The 25,293-nt window shown below is 33.6% G+C and overlaps 2 protein-coding genes across 3 annotated transcripts in view; both read right to left on the bottom strand.

The window, feature by feature from the left end:
• The window catches only part of LOC129005858 (putative ATP-dependent RNA helicase TDRD12), a 53,168-nt gene extending 46,544 nt beyond the window's left edge, over positions 1-6,624 (bottom strand). The window contains exons 1-2 of one of the 2 annotated variants that reach the window (XM_054434880.1): positions 5,404-6,624; positions 3,575-3,701 (exon numbers count right to left, since the gene is read on the bottom strand). In XM_054434880.1, coding sequence (XP_054290855.1) covers positions 3,575-3,701; positions 5,404-6,452 — 1,176 coding nt within the window. In that variant the 5' untranslated portion in view covers positions 6,453-6,624. The remainder of the gene's footprint in view (positions 1-3,574; positions 3,702-5,403) is intronic. The other variant, XM_054434879.1, reaches the window with a different exon arrangement.
• On the bottom strand, positions 6,559-25,293 carry LOC129005854 (uncharacterized). Its single transcript, XM_054434872.1, has 9 exons — positions 25,210-25,293; positions 24,371-24,568; positions 22,079-22,273; positions 20,510-20,775; positions 18,462-18,655; positions 15,960-16,078; positions 7,856-7,931; positions 6,621-7,198; positions 6,559-6,570 (listed from the first exon to the last, which is right to left on the bottom strand). Exons 1-9 carry the CDS (start codon positions 25,291-25,293, stop codon positions 6,559-6,561), a joined length of 1,722 nt encoding a protein of 573 aa, XP_054290847.1.

Raw genomic sequence — 25,293 nt, 5'->3', positions numbered from 1 at the left:
CAATAAATTATATTCAGCACGTTTGACGCTGAATTTTTTAGTAGCATTTTACAGAAATTTTTTTATATTCCATTTTAAATCAAATTAAAGTAACATCTGATAACTTTTTGATGGATTGTATATTTTAAATTTGTATCACCCAAATAGGGCTTTATGAACTGCAGTTCTGAATATGTAACAAAATATGTTAAAATTAACAGGAAATAATAGACTATAAAATAATAAATGCAGGCTAAATTTTTGAAAAAAATATTAAATATCTTCACAAAAATTAAATTTCCAGACATGGATAAAAAAAACTTTTGCAACGTTTTTGGGAGTGTCTAAATTGTTTTTGAAGTCGACAAGACAGTGGGACTAAACAAAGAGTCTGGCAAATAAGGTTCTATTGTATTAAGGAAAATAAAATTGTAATCACACACATCTTAAGCAACAAAAAAACAACTTTACACATAACAAAAAGATCAGTCTTTTTTATTTGAAATAGAGGTGTGCAGGCAGCTTCCTAGCTGAACCTAGCTTAGCAAAACTGATAATGCCTTCAGAATCATGGGGAATGATCACGATTTTGAATTTTGAATCCCGTAGGTTGATTTTACCACTACCTGAGATGATAGTGTCACAGTCACAAATTATAGTCAGGATGACATTGTAATAAAATAATGTTCACTACACTGATTTAGTTATCTATGATTACCTAAAGTAATCCTGCTTTACTACTAACCATATAAAACTTGAGGTTACGTTGTTAAATAATCAGATAATTTTGAATGAGCTGTAAATAATTAGTAGCCTATCTCACTAAACACTTTAGGCATTGTTGAAGGTAATGGCATTTAAATTTGAATTTCCTTCTTTTAGTGTTCATAAAGAAAGTAAATACAAGCAGTAGACATGTTTAGAGACTTCCATTTCCAATTATATGTGTTAATATTAGGGATAGACGAGATTGAAATTTTAGTTCGAGACGAGACGAGATTTTTTATTTCTCATAAAATTTCGAGACGAGATCGAGACGGGATTTCCCTTCTCATACACAACGGGAAATGCACGTTCAAAATTTTTACCTGATTTTGTAACATTGTTAGATGACTGTTTAAATACAAAAATAATGATAATAGGCAAGAATATTTACAATCTTTTATTAAAAAACATCAGCATAACATTTTTTTATTAATCACGCCTAACTTATTAAAAATGCCTACGATTAGGAAACATAGTGATATCAGTTAGGATAGAGTTCAACTTATCCTAAAATAAAATAAATCATAAAATAAAAGCAATATTAATTTTTATAAAATAGTTACTTGTTTTGACTTTTTATAGTAATAAAACATTCCTCACACTGCTTACACTTAACAAAACTTCTCAAATGTTATTAAAGTAATATTATTAAAATAATTAAAGTAATATTTACATTTATAGAATTAATTAAATAAGAACGCCTTGGCAAAGGAAACGCAACTACAACACGCTCCTGTATTGCGGGTATTGCATTGACTTTCTGCAGGCGTTTTTAATTTTTTTTTTTTTTTTTTCTTTTTAATTCTCGTCTCGATAAAAATCTCGGCCAAAAAGAAATCTCGTCTCGTGTAACGAGATTTAAAATTTCCCGAAAATTTCCCGAAATTTCGAGACTTGACCATCCCTAGTTAATATGAATTATTCTAACTAGGATTAAACAATTTCTTAGACCAATCCCTCACATCTAGGAAACACTTATCTCGGAAAATTTTTGACCTTGACTATTTTCCCTCATTAACCCAGCTATGCTGGCTTGATGTAAATGTTGAAACAATAGGCCTATACAGTATCGATTTTTATTGGAAACAAATTTAATGAGGTGATATTTTTTTTAAGTACCATTTCTCATTTAACTCTACATAAAAACATTAAATTGCATTTAGAACAGAAGTATTGTGAAAAGTGAACTTATATTGCGAGGCATTCATTGAATACAAAAGCTCAGCTCAAATAAAATTTTAGCTTGCACATCCCTAGTTTAAAGACACACAAAAAACCATATAAAGCTAGACTATAGCTTCACTTACTACAGTTTCACATTAGTTGTTCAAGATTGAAGATTATTTATGTAAGTAGTAGAGAACAATAACAAATTATAAAAGTACACAAAACTTAAAATTGTACAGTATAGATTTACAGAGAATTATGAAAATAAACCGTCCTCAATAGAATACATACTATTACTAACTTCTGGTCATAAAAGGTTTAAACAAACAATTATGCCTAATGATAGCAATAACACTAAAACAAAATATACAACATAATTAAAACTGATAACATTTACAAACTAAATCAATAATACTTTGGTCTGAAAGCTTTGGAATTAGGTTTTTGTCATCTTTCAAATCAGTTTAATCTCTTCATTTAAGATGTGGAGTCTTGTGTGACCTGAAATGACCAAACTCTGAATGAACTTTAAGATCAACTAAATATTTGGAAATCTCAAAGAAAATATTAATAGAATGATTTTACCACTAAACTCAGTTTGTAATCAAAAGTTTCTCAACGATTTTGGGACCTATCCATCTCTATTCAAAACACTATAGATAACATCACGAATCTGAAAATCAAAGTTTATTGAACTTCAGTATAAAGATGAAAACTAATTTTAAAAGCAGACATCCACCTATACTCTTTACTTATATTCACATTCCAAGATAGGTACTAACTATTAACTGCTGCGAATAACTTTGTCAATGGCCTGTAGTAGTTGTCTGACACGAAAGTAGTAAGGGATGAGTTTTCTGGACCTGTTTAAGTTTTAGTGTAGGTGTAGAAGCGTGTATATATTTTAGTTGAGTTAAGTTAGTTTTAGATAAAAGAATCAAACACACTTATTTCTTACAGTCAGTTAGTTTACAATTAGTAATACTTTTACAATAACAAAAACAACTCATCTGTGTTACAAACCAGATGTAAATAAAAACATTTGCTATATCCAGTCTCGTGGCTTAGCCAGTGTTTCTGAATATTGGTTACAGGATTTTATTGACCATGCAATGCCGTTTAGTTATCATCACAGAGAAGTAAAGTAGAGAGAAAACTTGCTTATGGGGCATGGTGCGCTTTTATCTCTAGTTGTGCCGTAAATATACTTGGTACGACTGACGAGCAAGGAAGAGCAAGAGAGGCGAGCACTGTGCAGAAATTCCCATCGCACAGGGTCTTCCTACACTGTGAACGTTGTAGTACATGAGGGCAAGGTGGGGGGTGTTGGACTTTGCCATGGATACCAAATAGTGCTGGACACCAAGGTGTACCAAAATTCATTGTCGTAGCCCCAGAACTGAATAATGACTAAAATTGGTTTTATATGACCTGTAGTCAGTTCCAAATTGTAACTTTTGTCAATAGGCAAGCTGCCATTTTCAAGCATTCAGTCCAGGAATGTACATTAAAAAATCTGCTTGTATACCTTAAGTTAAGTGTACCCTTGAACGTTTCCTCTGTACCTTAATTCTCCGTGTTACCATCTACTGGAAAAACTAAAAAGTGAATTATGGACAGTGGAAAAAAATTAAAGCGTAAGAATAAAGAGTTGCTTACTAACCTCAACAACATGTCCATGGAGAAAACATTCGTTTATCTTAGGCACTGGGCGAATCAATCGATCGTCCTTAGAGTGAATCATGACTCCGACATTTGTGTTAATGTATTTTACAAAGCTATTCAAATCCCTGAAACATCATAAGTAGTTTACCAAACTGGACAGAACTCTTCAAAAACAAGTGAAACTGCAATAGCTATCCTTCTTAAAGTTTGTTGAATAAAATTAACACCTAAAACCCATTTTTAAAACTTCCATTTTTAGTGATAGGTTTTTTGCTGTTTAAAGTGTAAAACATGTTCTATCACTAATCAGTTAAACAAAAGTTCTGGAATATGACATTTGCCGTAGTTTTCGGGAGATAAGGACCTCAGAACATGATGCCAGGAAACAACAAAATGTTTGTTTATGTCAGATGAAAACGGCAGACATAAAAGAAAGAAAAAAAATAAGTCATTAGGAGACCAGTTTAGTGAAAATAATAACATGGTGATTTAGCTTCACTAAAAAAATAATAAATCACACTATGTATAAAATAGAGTAGACATACTATACAGGTTTTAACAAAACCCAAATTACACGTAAAAATATTCACTGTTTAGGGACAAAACAAACTTGTATGGTGGCAGCCTTCCTTTGTTTACTTCATTAGTGATCAGCTGATGCAGCATTGTAGTCTTCACAGTTTAGTGTTACTGGGAATTTATTGTGAATGAAACCATAGACAAATAAATAAACCACTGACAAACAAAATGTTACCAACGTATCAAACCCATTTTTTAATATAGGTGATGTAAAAATTCTTTAATCCCGTAATTTTAATGGAAAAGCCTTTTTTTAATCCACGGAAATTTTTAAACCATGGACAAAATAGGGAATAAACTCACACTCCTCGAATTCTCCAGAAGTTGGCAATCCTGGCTATAACTACCAACTTGTAATTGCAACGCTTGCTAGCACTTGACTCTGCAGTCGTGTGGGCCAAAACTACAGCGTGGTGGACGCCAGAATATGAGCTAACAGCAGCACTGCTGTCAGTCTATATTTAATTCTTTTGTCTATGATACAACTCAACATGGTGTATTCACAGTTCAAACAGCATGGGTTGTAAGATTATAGATTAAAAGTAAACTCATCCATTTTATGCCAGGTTATGTTTAATTAACTTTTTAATCAAGACTCCAGTAACTAATAAATAAATTACAGTTTGAATAAACTTTTAAGATCAATAATACAATAGGCCTACCTATTTTTCAATTTATGTGCATCAATCTTAAATAAATATGGGTTGCGTTTGAGAGAAAACTATGTTGGATCGTATTCACAATAAATTCCCAATAACACTTAACACTTTAAACTGTTGTAGACAAAAGTTTTCAAATGTATATCAACGAATCAGTAATGAAGTAGAGGAAGCAGAGCTGTCTCAGATAAAGAGTATTTTTGTCCGCAAACATTTGGACTTCTATACTTTGAATGTTTTGGGTTGTCTTACAAACAACCCTGAACTGGAATACACAATCACACATTACAATATTACTATTTTGTTAGATTGAATATAACACAACAATAACCGGAACCTCAACACAAGTGTTTGTTAAAAAAAGTTATAAGAAATCATTTACGCCATCTGAATTATACTACACCATTGAGCGCAATTAATAATTATTCTAGAACATTACTCTGAGTACTATGGACCGTGTGAAAATGAAAAGTCGTTACAGTTTTAACAATTTACAATTCCTATCGCACCATTTTGGTAAGTTATACAGGTTCTACTCTTGTAAAATATAATGCTTTAAGTTAGGTACGGTAACATTAAAGATACTTACGAAGCATCGACGTAAAAGTTCTCTTCCACGGACTCCGATTCTACAATCAGATCAGTCAATAAAGATTTGATTGTTGATTTTTCAAGTTTTAAAATATTTGAGGAGTCGTCACTGCATACTGATTGACTACAAGAGGAAATAGAATCTCCTTTGCCATTTTCCATTGACATTTCAGCTTCTTTCTTCCTTCTCAACATTCCTTGTGTAGCATTTTCAAGGACTGAATTGGTGTGGCTGGATTTGGAGCTCATACTTGCAACTGAAGTGAAACTACGATCATCTTCATCAGTTGCTGAGTAGATTCTTTGTTTGGAATCAGCGTCAGTCATCTTGCCAGAAATGCATAATGGATCCTCATGTGATTTTCTTTCTTCTTCTTTAATAATTTTTTCCACTTCTTCTCGAAAGGCTATTGCAGTTTTTAGTTTTTTACTTATTCGTTGTTTCTTCGACAATGTGGAACTATTTCCACTATCTATAGAATTATTACTATTACTGACACCATTTACTGACTCAAAACTTTTATTTGTGAATGAGGAACTCATAGAACTGAAGGTTGTTTCCAAATTGTTCATTTTCAGTTTTTGAATAAGTGGTTGTTTTATGGACAACAAAGAACTATCTGGTGTACTTCTTACGCTATTACTTTCCGCAGAAATCTGACTGTTGTCTGCACTTTCACTATTTATTGAATCAAAGTCTTTATTTGCAAATGATTTGCTGAAGGAATTAGTAGAACTAAAGGTTGTTTCCGAATTGTTCGCTTTCAGTTTTTGACTAAGTCGTTGTTTTTTGGACAACAAAGAACTGTTTGGTGTACTTCTTAGAATATTACTTTCCGCAGAAACCTGACTGTTGTGTGCACTTTCACTATTTATTGAATCAAAGTTATTATTTGCAGATGAATAGGAACTAGGAGGATGATAGGAACTAGTAGAACTGAAGGTTGTTTCCAATTTGTTGGCTATCAGTTCTTGACTCCCTTGTTTTCTTGACAGCAAAGAAATATCTGGAGTATTTGTTACACTTTTACTTCCTGCAGAAACCATACTGTCGTTTGCACTGTCACTAACCGACTCAAAGCTTTTATGGCTGTTCGGTTCCAAATAGTTTGCTTTCCATTTTTGACTTATTCGTTGCTTTTTTGACAAAGAACTAATTGGAGTACTGGTAGCACCAATACTTTCTGTAGAAATTTTGCTGTCGTCTGCACTAACACTTGTTTCAGTTTCGTTATTTTTAGATTTATTGGAAGTCTCTACTTTTTCTTGTTTGTGGTTGACAATATTATCAGAAATGTCTTTGTTTAAAGTCTTTGGCTCATTTTTACTAACATCTGATTCGTCAGATTTTCCGTTCATTTTATAATTCAAATTCAAAGCTCTTACTCGTTTCTTACTATCATTCGACTTGTCTTTAGGTTCTTGGGTATTCACATCGCAACAATTTTCAATTTTTTGTTTAAAAATGAGCTGGTAAGGATGATAATCACTGATCGGCTGTTGCACTGGAACTAAAGTTTCCTTAGGATGATTTTCTGATGCAATAACACTCTTTGGACTTGGATTTGTTTTGGGTCGAGAACGTCTTTCGCGTTTTTCTTTTATCTTGTTTTGCTCATGAATAATGAACCAATTTGTTGGGGTGTTCATTAAGATTGGCCCTTCCTTATTCTTTTGTGACTTCTTGTTCTGGTGTGATATGTTGTCACTGATCTCGTACCCAGCAGGAACCAAAAGAACGTCTGGCCGAAAGAACCGCTTGTCACAATCTGAGTCTTCACTTGAACAATATCCTAAACAAAATAAAAGTATTACTCATTTTAAAATTTCATAACACATTTGTACGAGACACTTGTATTTAACTGTAGACCAGATATTTTTATGATCTATGAGGGTGAAGTATAAAAATGTTAAGCTTGTCAAAATTTAAAGAAAATAAAGGTAAAGAAAACAAAGAACTGAAAAATGAACAAAAGTTGACATAGTTTAAGTTCTAGACTTCAAAACCATACGTAGGATCATCTTAACCAACAGTTTCTCGTCTCAGAAAATCTGCAACCTAAACTGCAGTTAGAGACAATTGTCTAATTAATTAATTGCTTTATTAAGATTAAACAGGTTCTGTATTATTCATATTCGCAATATTCTGTATCGGTCACACAAGAAACCAACACCAACAAACTATTTGGAGATTAGGCCTACAAGCTAAAATTAGTAGAGAATAAAGCAAAATGTAAACAATCAGATGAAACAAGAGAGTTATAGAGTTAGGAAGCACTAGTGCAGGTCTGTAAACTGATGGAGTCACGTGGCTGGATAAACCAAGGCCTACAGTACTTTGACTTGTTAGGCTGCGCTAGCCACAGACCAAGTTTAATACAATAAAACAAAATATAAAACAATAAACATCAATGCTGACATCAAGTTTATTGTTAGATTTTGAGTTTTACCTGTATCTCTTGCTGAATGTTTTTGTTCTTTGCAAATCTTTGCCGAAGTCTGTGAAGAAATGTTTTCTTTTTTCTCCTGCAATCAATATTTTGAATATGTTAAAAAGACACTGAACTGAAATTCTATTTCAATTTATGATAAAATATCTCTCTTGAACCTAACCAACTGTACGCCTACTATGAACAAAGTGAAATCTTAGGTAGGCCTACCTTCTTTCTTAAGTTGTGTGAAAGCTTCTCATAACTATAGTGTTTTGGTTAATAAAAAAATTCACATATACCTATTTTTATTTAGTCATTTTAAAATCTTGCTCACAAAAATTAAACAGTTAAGTTTAGAACTGACAAAAATATTAAACTAGGCTATTCAAATAAGTTTGGATGCAAATTGAGCCAGTTTAGGTTGAATAGTTATTTTTCATGTTGTACTATTATTTTGTCTTGTTTATTAAGTTTTGTATGCATTTTGTGTCTTATATCAGTCTTTGCACGTTAACCACCACGTACATTATTAATATTGTTATTGTATTTTTATGCATTTTTTATCTTATATCAGTATTATATTATGACTTTTGCAGGTTACCTGTACATCCTCTTTCATGTCTTCTTGTAATGCTAGCTTCTTTTTGTTCACTAGCTTCTACTTGCTACTTACTATTGTAGCACTATTTACTAGTAGTATTATTTGTATGCATTTTGTGTCCTTTATGTTGTAGGTCTTATATAAGTTGTATGTCTTTTGCATGTTAACTGCACCTTTGTTCACTTTATTGTATTTATTATACAGTAGAACCTCTTTAATCCCAACTAATACACCGTACAGTTTATTCCCTATGTTTACTACTGTATTAAATAAACACTCCCGAATGTTACTTTTGCTTTTATTTAAAACCACCATTCTTATCTCAGTAATTGCAAACTGTTGTTTTGGTTTTGTATTTATTTGTTATTTGCTATGCATGAGCTATTTATGGTATAACAGCTGTTGTATATTAATTAATTATTATTGCTTATGTTTATGAGAGTGAGAGTTGAATTTCTTTAAAATTAAAATTACTTTGCTAGAAAACTATTCTATGTAATACAACTTTATTACTAGTGACAGCGGTCAAAAGATTTGGTAATATAAAACCATAGCTATTTTCATCATACAACTACACATTATGGATTTGAAAGCCCCACCACCTATAGATTTGAACAAAAACACTTTTGATGAATGGGCTAGATTCAAGCAAAAATTCTTTTTGTATTAAGAAGCTACTGAGAAATCTAAAAAGCCCAGTAAAACTAAAGTTGCCTTACATCTTTGCTTAATGGGGAATGATTGTTTGGACATTTTCAATAACTTCAAACAGACAGATACTGATAGGGATAATTTAGATTATATTGTTCAATGTTTTGTTTTGATGACTACTTTCCAAAAGTTAACACTGTTGTAAACAGATATGACTTATTCAATATGAGACAAAGACCAGAGGAGCCAATTGACACATTTGTAACTCACCTGAAAAATGCCAGTTCCGCGAACAAGAAGACAGTTTAATTAGGAATTTGCTTATTATTGGAACCAAAGATGTGATGAATAAAGAAAGGCTGCTAATGGAATCTGATTGAAAGCTTGATACAACTACTGTATTCACTATTGTAAGGCTAGAGAAGAGAGTCAAATCAAATAAAAAACATGGGAGAAAGTTGTTCTATTCAAAACTATCATGATCATCCTAGTCCTGAAATTCATAAGAATAGGAAGGATTAATGATTTCAGGCCTGCTAAAAATTAAATTTATTAAGAAGACCTGTTTTAGGTGTAAGATAGTTATAGAAACTGTCTAGCTTGGATGAAAAGGTAAAAGGTGTACCAACTGTAACAAATTAAACCAAGTTACCTTAAGCCTTTGTTCTTGCAGGATGAAGTTATAATTCTCCAATATACTTCACCTACGTGTGTGGCATCTTCAGGGAGTCTTGAAGTTCTATTTACACATTTTTAATAGAATTTACACAAATGTGTGAATAGAACTTCAAGACACCCTGAAGGTGCCACACACTGTGGTGAAATATATTGGAGAATTATAACTTCATCCTGCAAGAACAAAGGCTTAAGGTAACTTAGATCAAAAAAATTTAATATTTTAACTCTTGCCACGGGCACATAAAATCATCAAATTAAACCACTTTTCAAAAGCTTGCAAAAAAGCAAAGTTAAATTCTGTAGAATATGAAGAATTTTGTAAAGCTTCTGAAGAAAATTCAATTAGTCAATCAATCAATCAATCAATCAAAAAAACTTTATTCATATTGTACATTTTGTACAGAATGGAGTCAGTTAAAAAAACACAATATTAAACTTAAGACTACTTACAAAGAATATTGTTATTATAAAAAATCAAATTTCAGGAAGTTGGAAAAAATCTTCTAATTTATACAAGGGTCTGTTGGTGAGAAATAATTTCAAACGTTTTTTAAATGAATTAAAATTACTTATATTTTTTATATTGTCAGGTAAGCTATTGAAATATTTAACACCACTATAAGATGGAATTTTTTCATAAACCGATAAATTATGTCTGTTGAACGCCAATTCATTACATTTTCTGGTTGAATATGTATGAAAAGAGTTCAATTTTGGCAATCTTTCATGGTTTGATTTAATATAAAGGGCTATTTGATAAATGTATAAGCTAAAAACAGTCATAATTCCTATTTCTTTAAACTGCTCTTTTGCGGATGTTTTTGACTTCAGTTTTAACATAATGCGAATTGCTTTTTTTTGAAGTTCCAGAATGCTATTTAGGTTAAAATTTGATGTGCCCCCATAAAGACACAACCTAAAAGAAATATGTGATTGAATTAAGGAATGATATACTATTTTTAAGGTTTTTAAACTACTAAATTTTGACATCTGTCTTAATGCATGTATGCCTGAGTTGACTTTATTACAAACGTTTTCAACATGACTGTCCCAGTTGAATTTATCCTACTAATATTATAAATGAGAAAGTTTGGATGTATGGATGTATGGATGTATGTTTGTGACAAGTGAACGCGAAAAATACTGGTCGGATTGGGCTGAAATTTGGCATGATGATAGCTCACACTCCCGATTAACATATAGGCATATTCTTATTTCAAAAATCCTTTCGGGCTCCGCCCCAGTGGCTCTGGAGTTTCCCATGTTAACCTTATGAGAAATGGAATTATTGAATCTTAACAGCTGTTTCAACTAAACAAGTTGGTTCTGTTCTATGATGTAGAATAGCATTAAAGTTACAAGGATTACCAACAGGGTGCAGCACTATTATTTCTTTTACATTTATGACAACAGCTAATTTGCAACCAAAAGGTGAGTGAGCGTAGCGAACGAACTTCAACCTGGAGGCGAGTTAGCGTAGCGAACGAGCTAACCTGAAGGCAAGTGAGCGCAGCGAACGAGCTCCAACCTAAAGGTGAGTGAGCGTAGCGAACGAGCTCCAACCTAAAGGTGAGTGAGCGTAGTGAACAAACTTCAACCAGGACGTGATTGAGCCATGCGAACGAGATAATCTTGAAAATTAAGAAGTTAAACGGGGCAAAGCCCGCGGGTTACAGCTAGTCATCTATATGCAATCCAAGAAATTTTATTGTTTTAACTTCATTTAGTAAAATTGTATCCATAAAAATATTAAATTCAGGTAAATTTTTGCTCGTTGAAGAAAAGTTTATATAATTAGTTTTTATTGTATTCGGTAATAAATTGATTTCATTTAAATATTGGTTACATTTGGTATGCTCAACAAAAGAAGAGACTTCCACATCAGCATTTGAATTTCAGGATATTTTTATATTGATGTCATCAGCAAATAAACAAACACGATTGGGAGATTCTATCAATGAGGGGAAGTCAGTTAAGTAAATTAAGAATAATAAGGGCCCCAATATTGATCCTTGAGGGACACCATACTTAACAATTTTCGTTGAGGAAGTGTAAGTAATCAATTGATTATGGCTATTTACGTGATCAATTGTGACATACTGCTGCTGTAAGATAAGATTCAAACCAACGCCAAGCTCTCCCTTTTACACCGTTATATTTAAGTTTTTCAAGAAGTAAATCATGTGAGACACTATCAAAGGCTTTTGTTAAGTCTAAGAATATTCCCACTACTTTTTCCTTTGAATCAATTGAATTAATTATAGATTCACAGAAATCGACTCCTGCGTCAATCACGGACCTTCCTGCTCTAAAACCATATTGTTCCTTATCTAATAAATTATTTTCCTCTAAGTATTTTGAAAGTTGTATATGCACAACTCGCTCAAAAATTTTTGAAAATGAGCATAACAATGAGATAGGTCTGTAATTACACACTTCTTCTGGGTTACCATTTTTATAACAAGGTTTAATTTTTGATTTTTTTAATTTTTCGGGGAAAATTCCAGAGATAAGACTGAATTTTGATATCAATTTTTGGGAGGGTGAAATAATATTTTTCGAACCAGTAGAAGATATTAGTTTGGGCAATATGTCATTTTCAACCATCATTGTATAGTAATCATTAAAGAGATGACAGACTTCTTCAACGTCCGTGCAGTTATTGGCTTTAATATATGGTAAACTTAAACTTTCACCATGGCTTGGTTTATGATTTGCTCCAACTTCCCTATTTACAATATCCCATGTCGTTTTACTAACATTTTGTGATTTTTCCAATAAGCTATTATGATAATAATTACATTTAGTTTCAATGACTTCTTTTTTTAGTTCTTTCTTTTTTTTTATCAGAAAAAAGTAGAACAGTAGTATATAGAAACAATTGTTATTGTAGATTCTGTGAATTCTTAGACTCAAAAGCTTATTGTAAATGGAATAGAAATCTCTTTCAAACCTGACACTGGAGCTGATGTAAATGGTATTCCTTACAACATCAGAAAATCTCATCTGATTCAAACATTAATCCTACTGGTAAACGCCAGTTTATAGTCTTACAGTGGACATGATATAAATGTTTTAGGCACATGCTTAGCTTACTAAACTGTAGAGTTTCTGGTAGTAAAACCAGTTCCCTAGAACAAATTTACGTTGTGAATGGTGGCTTGCCCTATTCTTGTACTATTCACATAAATGAAGTAGCAAATAATGTTACGTTTTCTTTGCAAAAAAAAAGAAAGCATTATAAAATGCCAGAGATTTTCTCCAAACCGGAAGGAGTAAAATACTTCAATGTGCTTGATGCGTCATCGGCATTCTTACAAATACCTCTGACGGGGGAAAGTTCACGATTATGTACAATAACTACCCCTTTCGGCCGATTTCATTACTGCAGACTTCCATATGGATTGAATAGGGCTCCAGAAGTGTATAAAAAGCGATGGATTCTGTAATATCTAGTTTAGAGGGAGCAATTTTTTTTACAGTAGACTCCCTCTTATCTGGACACCTTTTAACCGGACTACAATCAGCGTAAATGACATCTTTTTAACAGGAAAATTGTTATCAGCACATTGGTTTAACCGGACAAGATCAGCAGGAAGTGGGCGGTACTGAAACGAATGTTCTCGTCGTAAAGATTTGAGACCAGTGATCACGTGTCTAAATACAATGCTCTCCTAAATTTGAGTCAAATACTGTATACAAAGTCATTTAAATGGTCCGATTTATCGAGTTTTGGGGACATCGGTTTAACCGGAAAAACTGTAATCTCGGCTGGCCTCGGTCCCGAGGAGTCCGGGGATAAGAGGGAGTCTACTGTATAGATGAAACTCTTATATTCGGGAATACTAAAGAACATGACAAACGATTGAAAGAGTTTTTAACAAAAGCTAGATGCTTTGGACTCAAGTTGTCAAGAGATAAAAGTCAAGGCCCTTCTTAAGGCCCTCCCTTTGAGCCTTAAGTTTTCTGCTTTTGTGAAGGATTACCAAATAAAACATGAAACATCTTCTCCATACTCCCCCAAATCAAACGGCATGGTAGAAAGAGCCATCCAAACTCTCAAATCTATGCTTATAAAAACTATGAATTCCAAAGGAGATTTGAATGTAGCCGTGAAAGATTATAACACTACTAAATATCACCTGAAAGCTCCTGCTCAGGTGTTGATGGGAAGACTATTGAAAACTGCCATTCCAGTACGAAAATAAGTTCTCAAAACCCTTTTCCCTACTACTTTATCAAAAAAACAGGTAGAACAGAAGAATTACTATAAGAATTCTTGCAGTCTCAAGGAATTTAAAAGACAATCAAGCTGTTTATGTACAGGATGGAAAAAGAGAATGGTTCAAGGAAGAATTTTGAAGAAAAATGAAATGCCAAACTCATATATTGTTGAAACCGAAGGTGGGGCCGATAGGAGGAACAGAGTACATCTCAGGCCAGCATACGGACATGATTTTCAAGACAAGAAAAAAAGAACCTGAAAATGTGCAAGTACAGCAGAAAAGGCTTACGACAACTTCCAAGCCTCCAACAAAATACAAAGACTTTGTTCCTTAAAAAAGGGCATGTGACATAATAGATGTTGTGTATAAATTAATTATTATTGTTTATGTTTATGAAAATTGAATTTCTTTCAAATAAAAATGACCATAAGAAAACTATTCTGTGTAATACAACTTTATTAGGCTACTCTATTTATTATTACTTCTTAATTATTACTAGAGGTCGTCCAGCGGTCGAAAACTCGACCAAAAATATGTAAATGAAATTAAATGAAAAAATTAAAATTATATGAAATGAAAAATTATATATTTATTCAGACAAAGTTAGGGCCACATGGCCGTTTCTTACACTATATTGTAATGTACAGTGTAAACCCCACACTGTAAATAAAACATGTGATAGGAATTTGTTTTGATTTTCTGTTTATATTTTGTTGTTATTTCGTCACCAACATGGCAACCCATAACTCCCATGTTATTTTTTTTTAAGTTTTCAAATTCATTTTTTGTGCTTATTTTTGAGCCTATTTTAATTTATAAAAAGAGATTCTACACATCTACAGGAAAATGTCTTTCCAACAGTATGCGTAGATTTTCCCTGCGATGCACACGAGCTGAGAAAAAAGGTTTTAAAGAAACATGCTTGCCTATTAACCCTCCGAGCGTCACTCGTCGAAAAATCGATGCACGACACACTTTGTGTAGTGTCACGCGTCGATTTTTCGACGCACGAACATCGTTTACGGCAAAGGCTCTATGACTGACTGAATCTGATTGAACTGGATCGAGTTAGGTATCGTTATTTTCGTTAGATTCTAAGCTTTCTCCAGGTCTGTCTCTAAGCGCTTTATGGTCTCCGAGCCGATCGTAATTGTAGCAGACAGCTGACGTGCGTATTTGTAAACAGCTAGGTTACCCTCGGACCGATGACTGATGTGTTTTATTACGTTTATCATTGTTTTAGTGTTAAAAATCAAAATTAGTGATGTACGTGGTGCATTATAAGAAGATTTAAGTGATTTTGAAGGGCTGGTTGATGATCCTGAAGAAGTAGGTAGTGATATTGATGTAAATTATCAGCCAGATTCCTAGCTATGGTTAGGCTATGCATTCTTAGCTAAACGCTATGTACTGAAATCTGTTTTTTGCCCATAACTTATTTATTTGTAAATCTACTTCCTTATATTATTATATATTTGTAATCCTTATAAAATTTTGAACAAAGTGGCTATTTTCAAATATTTATAGGCCTATAATTTATACAATTTCATTGAGCGCGAACTTATTTTTTTTTTTGAAAATTTTCAAAAATATTTTTTTTTTACCTACAAAATTTTTTTGAAACAAATGTTCCTTATGTTTTATGTATAATATTGAAGCCCATGATTTTCCAAACAAAATGGTATATAGAACAGTAGAATTAACATTGTTTTAAGCTTCTCAGATCCGTTTTAATAAAACCTTGCAAATGCGCCAAAAATAGGCGGACATTAAGGCCTAAACTATGGACACTCGGAGGGTTAATATATAGATAGATAGATGTTTCAAACGCTTGTTGATTTTTGTGTGAGGATGTAGGCTACTTTTACCATTATTGTATAGCCTTGCATTTTTGTATGTATGGTATTTTTTATTGTATAACGGTTTTTGTCAAAAATAAATAAATAAAATTGAATCGATAATTTACCTCTGTCAACCTGTTTGTTGCATACGCCCCTTTCTCTTCTGTTTCACGCTCCTCTTCTTTTTTAGCTTTCTTTTGCCTTTCGAGTGCTAAAAATAAATCTGAATAAAATCGTTGAGCCTCTGAAATAAAAAAAAAGTTTAATTAGTAAGTTACAAAAATATTGCCAATTGTTGTGTTATATCATAGACAAAAAGAATTAAATATAGACCGTCAGCTGTGCTGCGGTTACCATAGGTTCTGGCGCACACTGCTTGGAGCACCACGGTAGTTACGGCGTACGCGCTACGTAAACTACAGCGGTGTGCGCCGGAACCTATGGTAACCATGGCAACCGCAGCATGGCTGACGGTCTATATTTCATTCTTTTTGTCTATGGTTATATAAAAGAAAAGCATAATCTATGCATTTATACATTTGTAATGGTAAAAATATTACGTGATCAGAAAACTAGCGTTCATACGATTTTAAATGGCCCGTGTGGGGTCATTAGTTTACCGAGCAGCCATGCACTGCGCTAGAGTCACGCCCCTACAAATACGGCGTGGGACAGGGGACAGGCAGTCGAGCGCTGAGCGAATAGTACCAGCATAGACATCATCCCCTGCAATCACGGAAAATCCTGAATATCCCCGTCGTCTTTTATCACGGCAGAATCAAGAACATCTCCCGTGGATGTGTGTACCTCAGACGCGTCAGGTGTCAGTACCAACTTATGACGACCAATTCCCGATACCGGTACACGGTTCAAGTTATGGTGGTATCAAAAATCGGTATTGAGAATCCAATTCAGACTCTCTTCATTCAGAATCGGTATTGAGAATTCAATTCAAATTCTCTTCATTCATTTAGTACAAGTTATAAAATGAATGAATAGGAAACATCAGGGTTGGTACTGATTATGGAAAATGAAATTCCCTGACTTTTCCAGGTTTTCCAGACTGATATTATAATTTTTCCAAGTTATACCGTAAGACGATATCGAATAGTCAGAATCAAGAATTATTAGAAAAAATGTAGGCCTAAATAGTTTACTCATAAAACCAATAAGGAAAGAATTAAACATCTGGAATCTGGAAAATTAAGAGTAACTTAACCTCACACTTTATGTTCTACTTGCCCTTGACTTGACACTAGCACATAGACGATACAGTGCTTCTGATACTGATAAATATCGATATTTAGCTTGCAATATCATCGGCTTATATCGGAAGAAACATGTGATATTGGAAAAATAACTACCATGCTTGTACCGGAGACAAAAAGTAGTACCAAACTAAACTATTAAATGTTTCAACTAACAGAATACAATTTTTTTTATAAACTCCTACAAGTGCAGTTTTTTTTAGTTTATTAAAGGTTGAATCAGTATTGGTATAAATTCAATGAGTAATTGTATTCAGTATCTTATTGAAATTGAAACGATGAATGTAGGCCTATCCTTCCACGCATCGCAGTACTAGCCGTGTTTCCATACGAGGGATAATTATCCCGAAAACAGGATTTTTAGAGCATGAGCGGGATTTGAAGGGGTTGTGGGATAAAACAGGAGTTTTGGCTATGACGTCCGTTTTTATTTACTATGCTTTATTTTAGTGAAAAACTAACCCCAATCGAAAAAATTACCTTAACAAAATATAATAGCAATGTTTAAACAACTGTTTAAACACGATATGTCTAATTTAACACTCTGAATTTAACATAAAAAATCTTAAGGGATTAAACGGGATTTCTTAACCCAGTGACCGGAATTATATTCTTTTGGTCGTGTAGAAACACTGGGAGCTCGGTGCGTTCAATTAAAGCCAGTGATCAGAGGGTGATGATAGAATGTCTGTCGATGTTCGATGTTTTTTATATCGATGGTAGGTTTGCCGATGTTTTTGTTATATCGATGTTTTCGTCAAACTTCGATGTTTTTGACCACGTATTGAGACGTAGATGAAAAATGTAACATATCTGTAAAAAATGTAGTCTTTCAAGAGAAATTCTAGATTTTTTCCAAAATTCCCTGACTTTTCCCTGACTTTTCTAGACCAACAAAATTCCCTGACATTTCCAGGTTTTCCCTGACCGTACCAACCCTGAACATTCAACAAACACATTGAATAGGGGGTTCAATTGACACACCCCTACTTAAAATATGTTTTAGGCATCAATTAATGGAAATTTGATTAGATTTTACTTGGTCAATAAAATTCCCGACTGTAATAAAGACTAAATTCTGACTTTTAAAGAACATTTTGAAATTCAATACTAATTTCCGACTTTCCCCTTTTTCCCGACTACTACACACTCTGAATTAACAACATTTAAGTGTAACCCCTTAAAATGGTTTTCAAGGTCTAAAATTTTCTGGGGGAGGCCCCCCAGATCCCCTTGGAAGGTCCACCCCCAAATTTTTCTCTGGGAACCAGGTAATAAATTGCCAAAAGTACTACAAAGACTAGATCTGATATTATTTCAAGCATTATTCTTAACTAATAATCTATCTCTTAAGCTTACCTGTCTCAAAACATTCAACCTGCTTGACCAATCCATTTGATAACAGCTGTTCCGTTAGACTAAGCCTTGGACCAACATTAAATGGCTTGATAGATATATCTCCGAACCACATGTTTCCAATTTTTGCCTTCTGTTTGAAGAATAAATATCCTTTATGAAATACGCCCGTGATAAAATTCTTACACTTTTGATTCCTAAAAATAAAAATGTACACATAAGGCAATGTAACATAAGATTATAATGTATGACCAACCTACAAGATTCTACAAAAATACATAGTTTAGTGAAAAAGATAATGTCAGTAGATTTATTGAGGTATAAATAATAATGATAGACTAGCCGACCCATGCGAAGCATTCACACTGGAACCTTCTGAAATACCATTTATGAAGTACACAACACAGTAGGCTACTTTGTAGTAGATGCATCGTTGATTTAAGTATGGGTTCTTACTTCAGGAATAGAAGTGGGTGAAATTTTTAGATAACTAACTTTCAAAATATTATGTTAAGCTTTTACGTTTGTACATGTTTACAGGACCTCTTTGAACACTATGTTTGAAGTAATAATATGGCCGTATACGATATTTGTGTTGATGGCTTTGTTTTTTGACAGACATAGATTTCACTGAAAAGAGCACCCTTGACAAAGCCACAAACAATTGGATAGAGAGAGAGAGCAGTGACTATTACATTTATTTGCAACACTTGTAAATAGGCTACCACTCTGCATAAAGTTTTAGCTCTAGATGTATGTTTGTGCTCTTGTTGGCAAATTTCCCTATAGGGAAGTTGCTTTTACCGTAGGTGGCACGGTAATACTGTACCTAGAGCCGGGACTGATATACTTTTCATTTTAATGTCCCTAATTGCCAAAAATACTATTCGTTTATTTATTTATTTCATACGGAAACACCATTATTACAATGATAATACGTTAAAATTTCATATTTAGCGTTCATATTTTTAGCTATAAATACATACATATGTACATCCGTGAATGCAATAACTTGAGTAATTTATGTCCGGTTTCAATGGAATTTGGCTTCAAGATGTAAGGCAGGATAAACTTGAATGAGTTTGTGAACCAGTATGATCAGACCATAGGGTTGTATAGGGGGTTTTATGGGGAAAAAATGGAGTTTTGTCACTTTTGACTCCAAAAACATAAAATTTGATTCAAATGAATTGTCTCTTTAGCCTCTGGGGACATCAAAATGAAAAAGTAAATTGGTCCAGGGCCTAGGTTTTACTGTGCTACCTATGGTAATAGCTACTTCCCTATAGGGAAATTCACTAAGAAGCGAAAATCAATCAATAGGGCCTATGGAAAATCAATCAATACCTATGCAAAATCAAACATAACATACTTAAATACTTTGAAATGGCGACCAAACGAAAGTAGGTATTGTAAGCCAAGTATGAATGGAGATGAGTGTAGGATGAGTAACAATAGGTTTAAAGGTGAGTCAAGTATCAAACCTTTCTAATTTTAGTTTGCCAACAACTTTCATCACGGGCAACAGGTGGGAGAAAGTATGGTATTTTATAGTTAAAATCACAAAAGTTTCACTTAAATTTAACGTTATTTTTACAGTTATAAAGGTTTACCATTTTGTTCAGAATCAAAAGGGCTATAACACACAAAATGTTAATCAAAATCGTTAGGGCCGTCTTTAAAAAAATTATTATTCTATAATTTTATCGTGGTCTTTTATAGAAATGGCACCATTGAAAATAGCAATTTCAAAAATATGCAAGAGATACATTTGATTTAACCACATACCTACCAATTTTCATCAAAATCAAACTATAGGTGTGGTCTGTGGCTCTGTACACATCCACACACACACACAATCACCACTTCGAAAACCACTTTTTTTATTTCAAGGCAAACGTTTTGAGAAAAAAATCCTTTCTAGTGATGGCCAAAACCAGAAATTTTGAATCTTAAAACCCAAATGCAAGAGATTTAAGATTCGGTTTTGACACATAACTACTTCTTTCTCTATTCTATGTATGGGGAGAGAAAGGAAAAATATTACTTACAAAGGACTGACAGGCAACACTCCATACAGTCCTATGAATTTGGTCGATGGTTTCCATGGCTTCAATGGTGGTGGCTTCAGAGCGTCCATCGGCGCCAACTGAGCCTCGTTGAATGTTATGAGGTGCGGGCGTTTTACCAACACAACATCATCATCATTCAGCTGCACTTTGTATTCAAAGCTGTTGTCTGTATTTGTTATTATCTGTACCACTTGCCCTCTCAACCAAAAACCCTGACAGTGCTTCGGTAAAAACACACCGACAACCTAGGAAATTATTTACAATTACAATTAGGTCTACCAGAAATTTTTGTTTTTCTAAGTATGTATGGCCAAAATTTTTTGCTAACCAGTTTCAATAAATGAGTACAATAGTTCTGATCCCAATACGTTAGAACCTCGCTAATTCGAACCTCGGTAGTTCGAAAACCTCTATAGGCCTAATTAGAAATGTTTGTCTGCTCCTCTCAGAAAACCTCTAAAATTAAAAAAATAATAAAGCGATAATTCAAAGTGATTTTTACGCTTAATGCAGCCTCTACAATTCAAATTTGCACATTACTTGAGCCTCAACAATTCGAATTTTGTTGCTGTACCGGTAATTCGAACTGTTGCCTCTACAATCTATAATCGAAGCCAACCTCTACGATTTGAGTTGCGTTATCGTTTTTTAAGCTGTAAATGAAACATGAACTGATCTTCTTAATGATGTTTCCACGACGTGTTCATTAGTCTCCGTTCTCTCAATCTCTCTAAACTTAAATCTGGGACCTCCATAATTCAAATTTTATTTATTCTGACCTCTATAAATCAAACTCTCTATTTTAAAACTTCTCATAATTCAAAATAAATGGTTTCTCCTCTGAAATTCGAATTAGCAAGGTTCTACTTCTACTGCAGATATCATTTGTTGATTCTCATTATCAAAAATGAACAAAAACAACAAACTTCTTCTTCAACTATTAACTGAGATAGGCTAGTTGAGTTAAGCAAAATGTTAAAACAATAGAAGCCAAATCACGCATGTTGACTACATAACTTTAATTCTTTAATTGTTACATGTTGTTTAATGTTTAGTTGCCTACACATGTTTGAGCAACGAGTGAAAAATGGGTAGGCCCACATAACTTAACGTAAAAATATCTAAATTTCAAACCAACAGTATTTCGAAATCCAAAATTAAACACTCTAAACGATGATTTCTTTTCTCGGTTCTCAAGCCTATATTACAGCAAGTTTTTAACCCTTCATCGGTCGCTTAAAATTTGAAACACAGATTCTCGCTAAGCGGAGTTTTTGTCTGGGTTAAACAACAGTATTATTTGGTTAAATAGAACATTCATTATCGATGATTTTTTACGATACGTTATCGATATTTTATTTTTCTATTAGTAAATTATATAATCGGCGATCGAAACAAGTACCTAGTAAAAGTGTTTTTTTCTTTAATGTAAGGTTATGTAAATAGTAAAGAAAAAACACACATTACAAATAAAAACTCCTGCGGTTGATCCCAATTAATTAACATTTACCTTAGCCCTAGTAAGTTACAAGATAGAGTGACACATACCTGACCAGTCTCTGGATCAGGGCCGAAATGTTGTGCTCTGAAATGGCTACGGCAGAGTTCATCAAACTGCTTGGCTCTAAAACCTGATTTCCATCCTTCGTCCTCCTCAACTTTAGTTGCAGTGAACACAGTAACTGAGTGGTAATCATCTACATAGATCTCTATTCCCAGTTTTTGTGAAGATGCCATCGCTATCTACAAAATTAGGAATATACAGTAAAAATGTTGCTTGATAATGAATTTGACCCACTGAAATCAGTCATTTTAGGATTCCAGCAACTAGGCCGGGATCCCATTCCAACCAGGGAATTAAAATCTTGGTTGGTTACAATAGAATAAAAGGAATAGCCTACGGCACTATTTTCATCGATGAAGCAAGGTAATCTATAAACTTACCATTTAACTTAGCTTAAAAGGAATAGCCTTAATATTTGTAATTAGCGGCACCGAAGACTATAGAAACTTATAGTAGGCTAAGTAAATTTATATACCACCAAAACCTAGATTTGTACCTACCTGAAAACAATGGTGCAAAGATTTTTCAGCTGTCATAAAAATTATTCAAACCACAATAAACATACCGGTACCGGTAACTTAATTTCCATTTTTTTAATGTTGTATTTAGAAACATTAATTTGCGCTATTTTCACACTAAAACCTAAGTTAATAGACCCTAGCCTACTTCACAACTAGGCCTATGGGTGAATTGTATATGTAATTTTAAAGTAAATATCACATTAGAAAGCCTACTTTGACAGGTAAAGTACGTTAATTTAGCCTAAGCAGTCCTATAACTTATAAAATATTTGATTAAAATTAAGAGTCATTAAGAAACTTAAATCTTGGTCAGACACATTTCGTAATATAAACAAAAGTGTATTAAAAGATTGAAAATAAGACATATAGGCTAAGTCATAACTTGTGTACTGGCACCTAAACATAAATTAAAAATTTACTTCCGTAGGTCTAGGCCTATATTTAAAATAGGTAGTCAATTTTTCCATAGCCCAGTAACCAAGCAATAGGCTACACGAATGATATACCTAGTGTACTTAACAATTACTTAACTTAGCTGCTAACAAACAAAACAGCTGTAACAGCACTAATGACAGTGTCGCCACTAAAAAAGCCAAGAGTGGTAGTGGTGGTGTCATTGCAGTTAAAAAACTCAATTTCAAGTATGCATATATAGGCCTACCCTATAAATAACTTTTTGATCAGCATTGTACGTGTTATTAAATTTACGGAAAGTAAATAAAAGATTCACCCAAGTATTGGGTCTGATGATGATTGGAGTTTGTCCCACAATCAAAATCGATCAAGCCACTTACCATCTTTTTTGTATACTTAGGCCCCTACCGTCTTGTGAGTGACAGTAAGCGTAAATATAAGTTATGTTTTAAGTGTTATAAAACGTTTCTCATTTACTTTCCATAATATTTATAAGTTAAGTCTATAAGTAGTTTTTCTAAAAGCAGAGAAATTGTTGTACCATTGTTTTCAGGTAACTTAACAATCTGTAACTTAAGTTAGTTTCTCATGATAGCCTAGGGATAAAATTACTAACTTATAGGCCTAGGTTTCCATGGTCACCTTATTATGCATAATTTTCCAATTAGCGGATTACCAGTATCTTATATGATAGCCCTAACTAAACACTCTAAAACAGTTAAGTTAGCCTGAGATTAACTTAGGCCTACTTATAATGTTACAGACTGTGCTATGTTAGGCCTAAATATTGTTATGGTAACAGCAAGAGACGCAACGACCATACCGTAACTAACTGTGCGCTGTAAACATAGGCCTAGGATAGCCTATGGCAACATGTGTTAAGTTATGCCTACCATCTAATTCTGTTACAGGAGTTAGCCTACACTTTGGATGGATTTAGTCCTTGGACGCTTTTCTCAGTACACACCCTGAACATACATGCCTAAGCCTAATATAAGGTTAATAAAAGATTTTACTGTAGCCTATGGAACTCAAGCATAGTAAAGTAGGCTAGGTTGAAGCTGCCTTTATTGGAAGTGTAAGATAAGCCCGGGCCTATCTCCTGTATAATGGGCTACTCTGTTGTACAAACCCTATTAGATGAACTACGACTAAGATGACATGTTTATTAACTTAGGTAGGCTAACCGGCCTAGTTTGTAGCACGATTACTAAAAAAATAAATAAATAAAAAATAATTTTTTCTAGTAAGTTATTCGTGGTTTGTAGGTTACACGAGCTTAGGATTAGTTTTAAGTATTTAGGCTAATTCTTTTGTCAATAAGTTAGTTATTTCACTAACCTGTTGTGCTAAGTCAGTAACTAGTTGATTATTCCATCCTTTAAGACCATAGAGATAACTCTGTGAATCATTGAGCAATTTTCTTATCAAACCACAGAACCAAACCACCCACAACACAGCAACAGCACAGCGCACAGCTACGCCACGCCCACCCACAGAACAGAGTACAGACAGACGGAGACGGAGACGGAGACGAGACTAGAAACCAAACATTAAAAAAAGGGAAGAAGAAGAAGAAGAAGAAGAAGAAGAAGAAGAAGAAGGCTGTTGAAATGAAATAACATAGTTAGATAAATAGTAATGTTGGAGGGAGAGCGAGAGCACTAGTTCACCACTCGCAAAGCTTCGCAGTGACATTATGACATAGATATAATAACAACAGTTGTTATTATAATATATCAACGCGTTATGACTACTATAGTTTCGCATATGGGAAGGGAAACAAATAAACATAAACAAATATGGGAAGGGAACTTAAGACTGGCTTTTGGGGCAGAGCCCCGAGGGAATTTACTTCGTTTTTCTTTTGATAGCTCATCAACAGACCGAGACCTTTCTTTGGACACCTCTACACCAAGTTTCTATGCCCAGTCGTTCTCTGAAATTAGTGGAGACAAAGTTTCCAATTAAATATTTAGATTCCCCCATGTTAATTTTATAGGAGGGAAGTTGGGGTTTCTCCATCAAAGGAGAAACCCCAACTTTGATGGAAGATCCTGCCCAAACTAATAAAGATTTCAAAAAATTAAAAACACTTTGCAAAGCCACAGATTAGGGCCACTTTTTTGACACTTTAATCATCAAAATCAGTCCAAAAATGAGGGAGGAGTTCTGTTTACAAAAATCGGCTTAGCGTATGGATTTGATAACGTGTGATTCTCTTTCACTTGTGGACCTTCATCAGAAACATCTAATTCCACCAT

Source organism: Macrosteles quadrilineatus, unplaced genomic scaffold, assembly GCF_028750875.1.
Source record: "Macrosteles quadrilineatus isolate MER2022 unplaced genomic scaffold, UCM_ALF_1.0 Scaffold_39__1_contigs__length_1060358, whole genome shotgun sequence".
Classification (NCBI taxonomy): Eukaryota; Metazoa; Arthropoda; class Insecta; order Hemiptera; family Cicadellidae; genus Macrosteles; species Macrosteles quadrilineatus.
The sequence above is the reverse complement of the archived record's forward strand: the minus strand, read 5'-3'. Positions and strand labels throughout refer to the sequence as shown.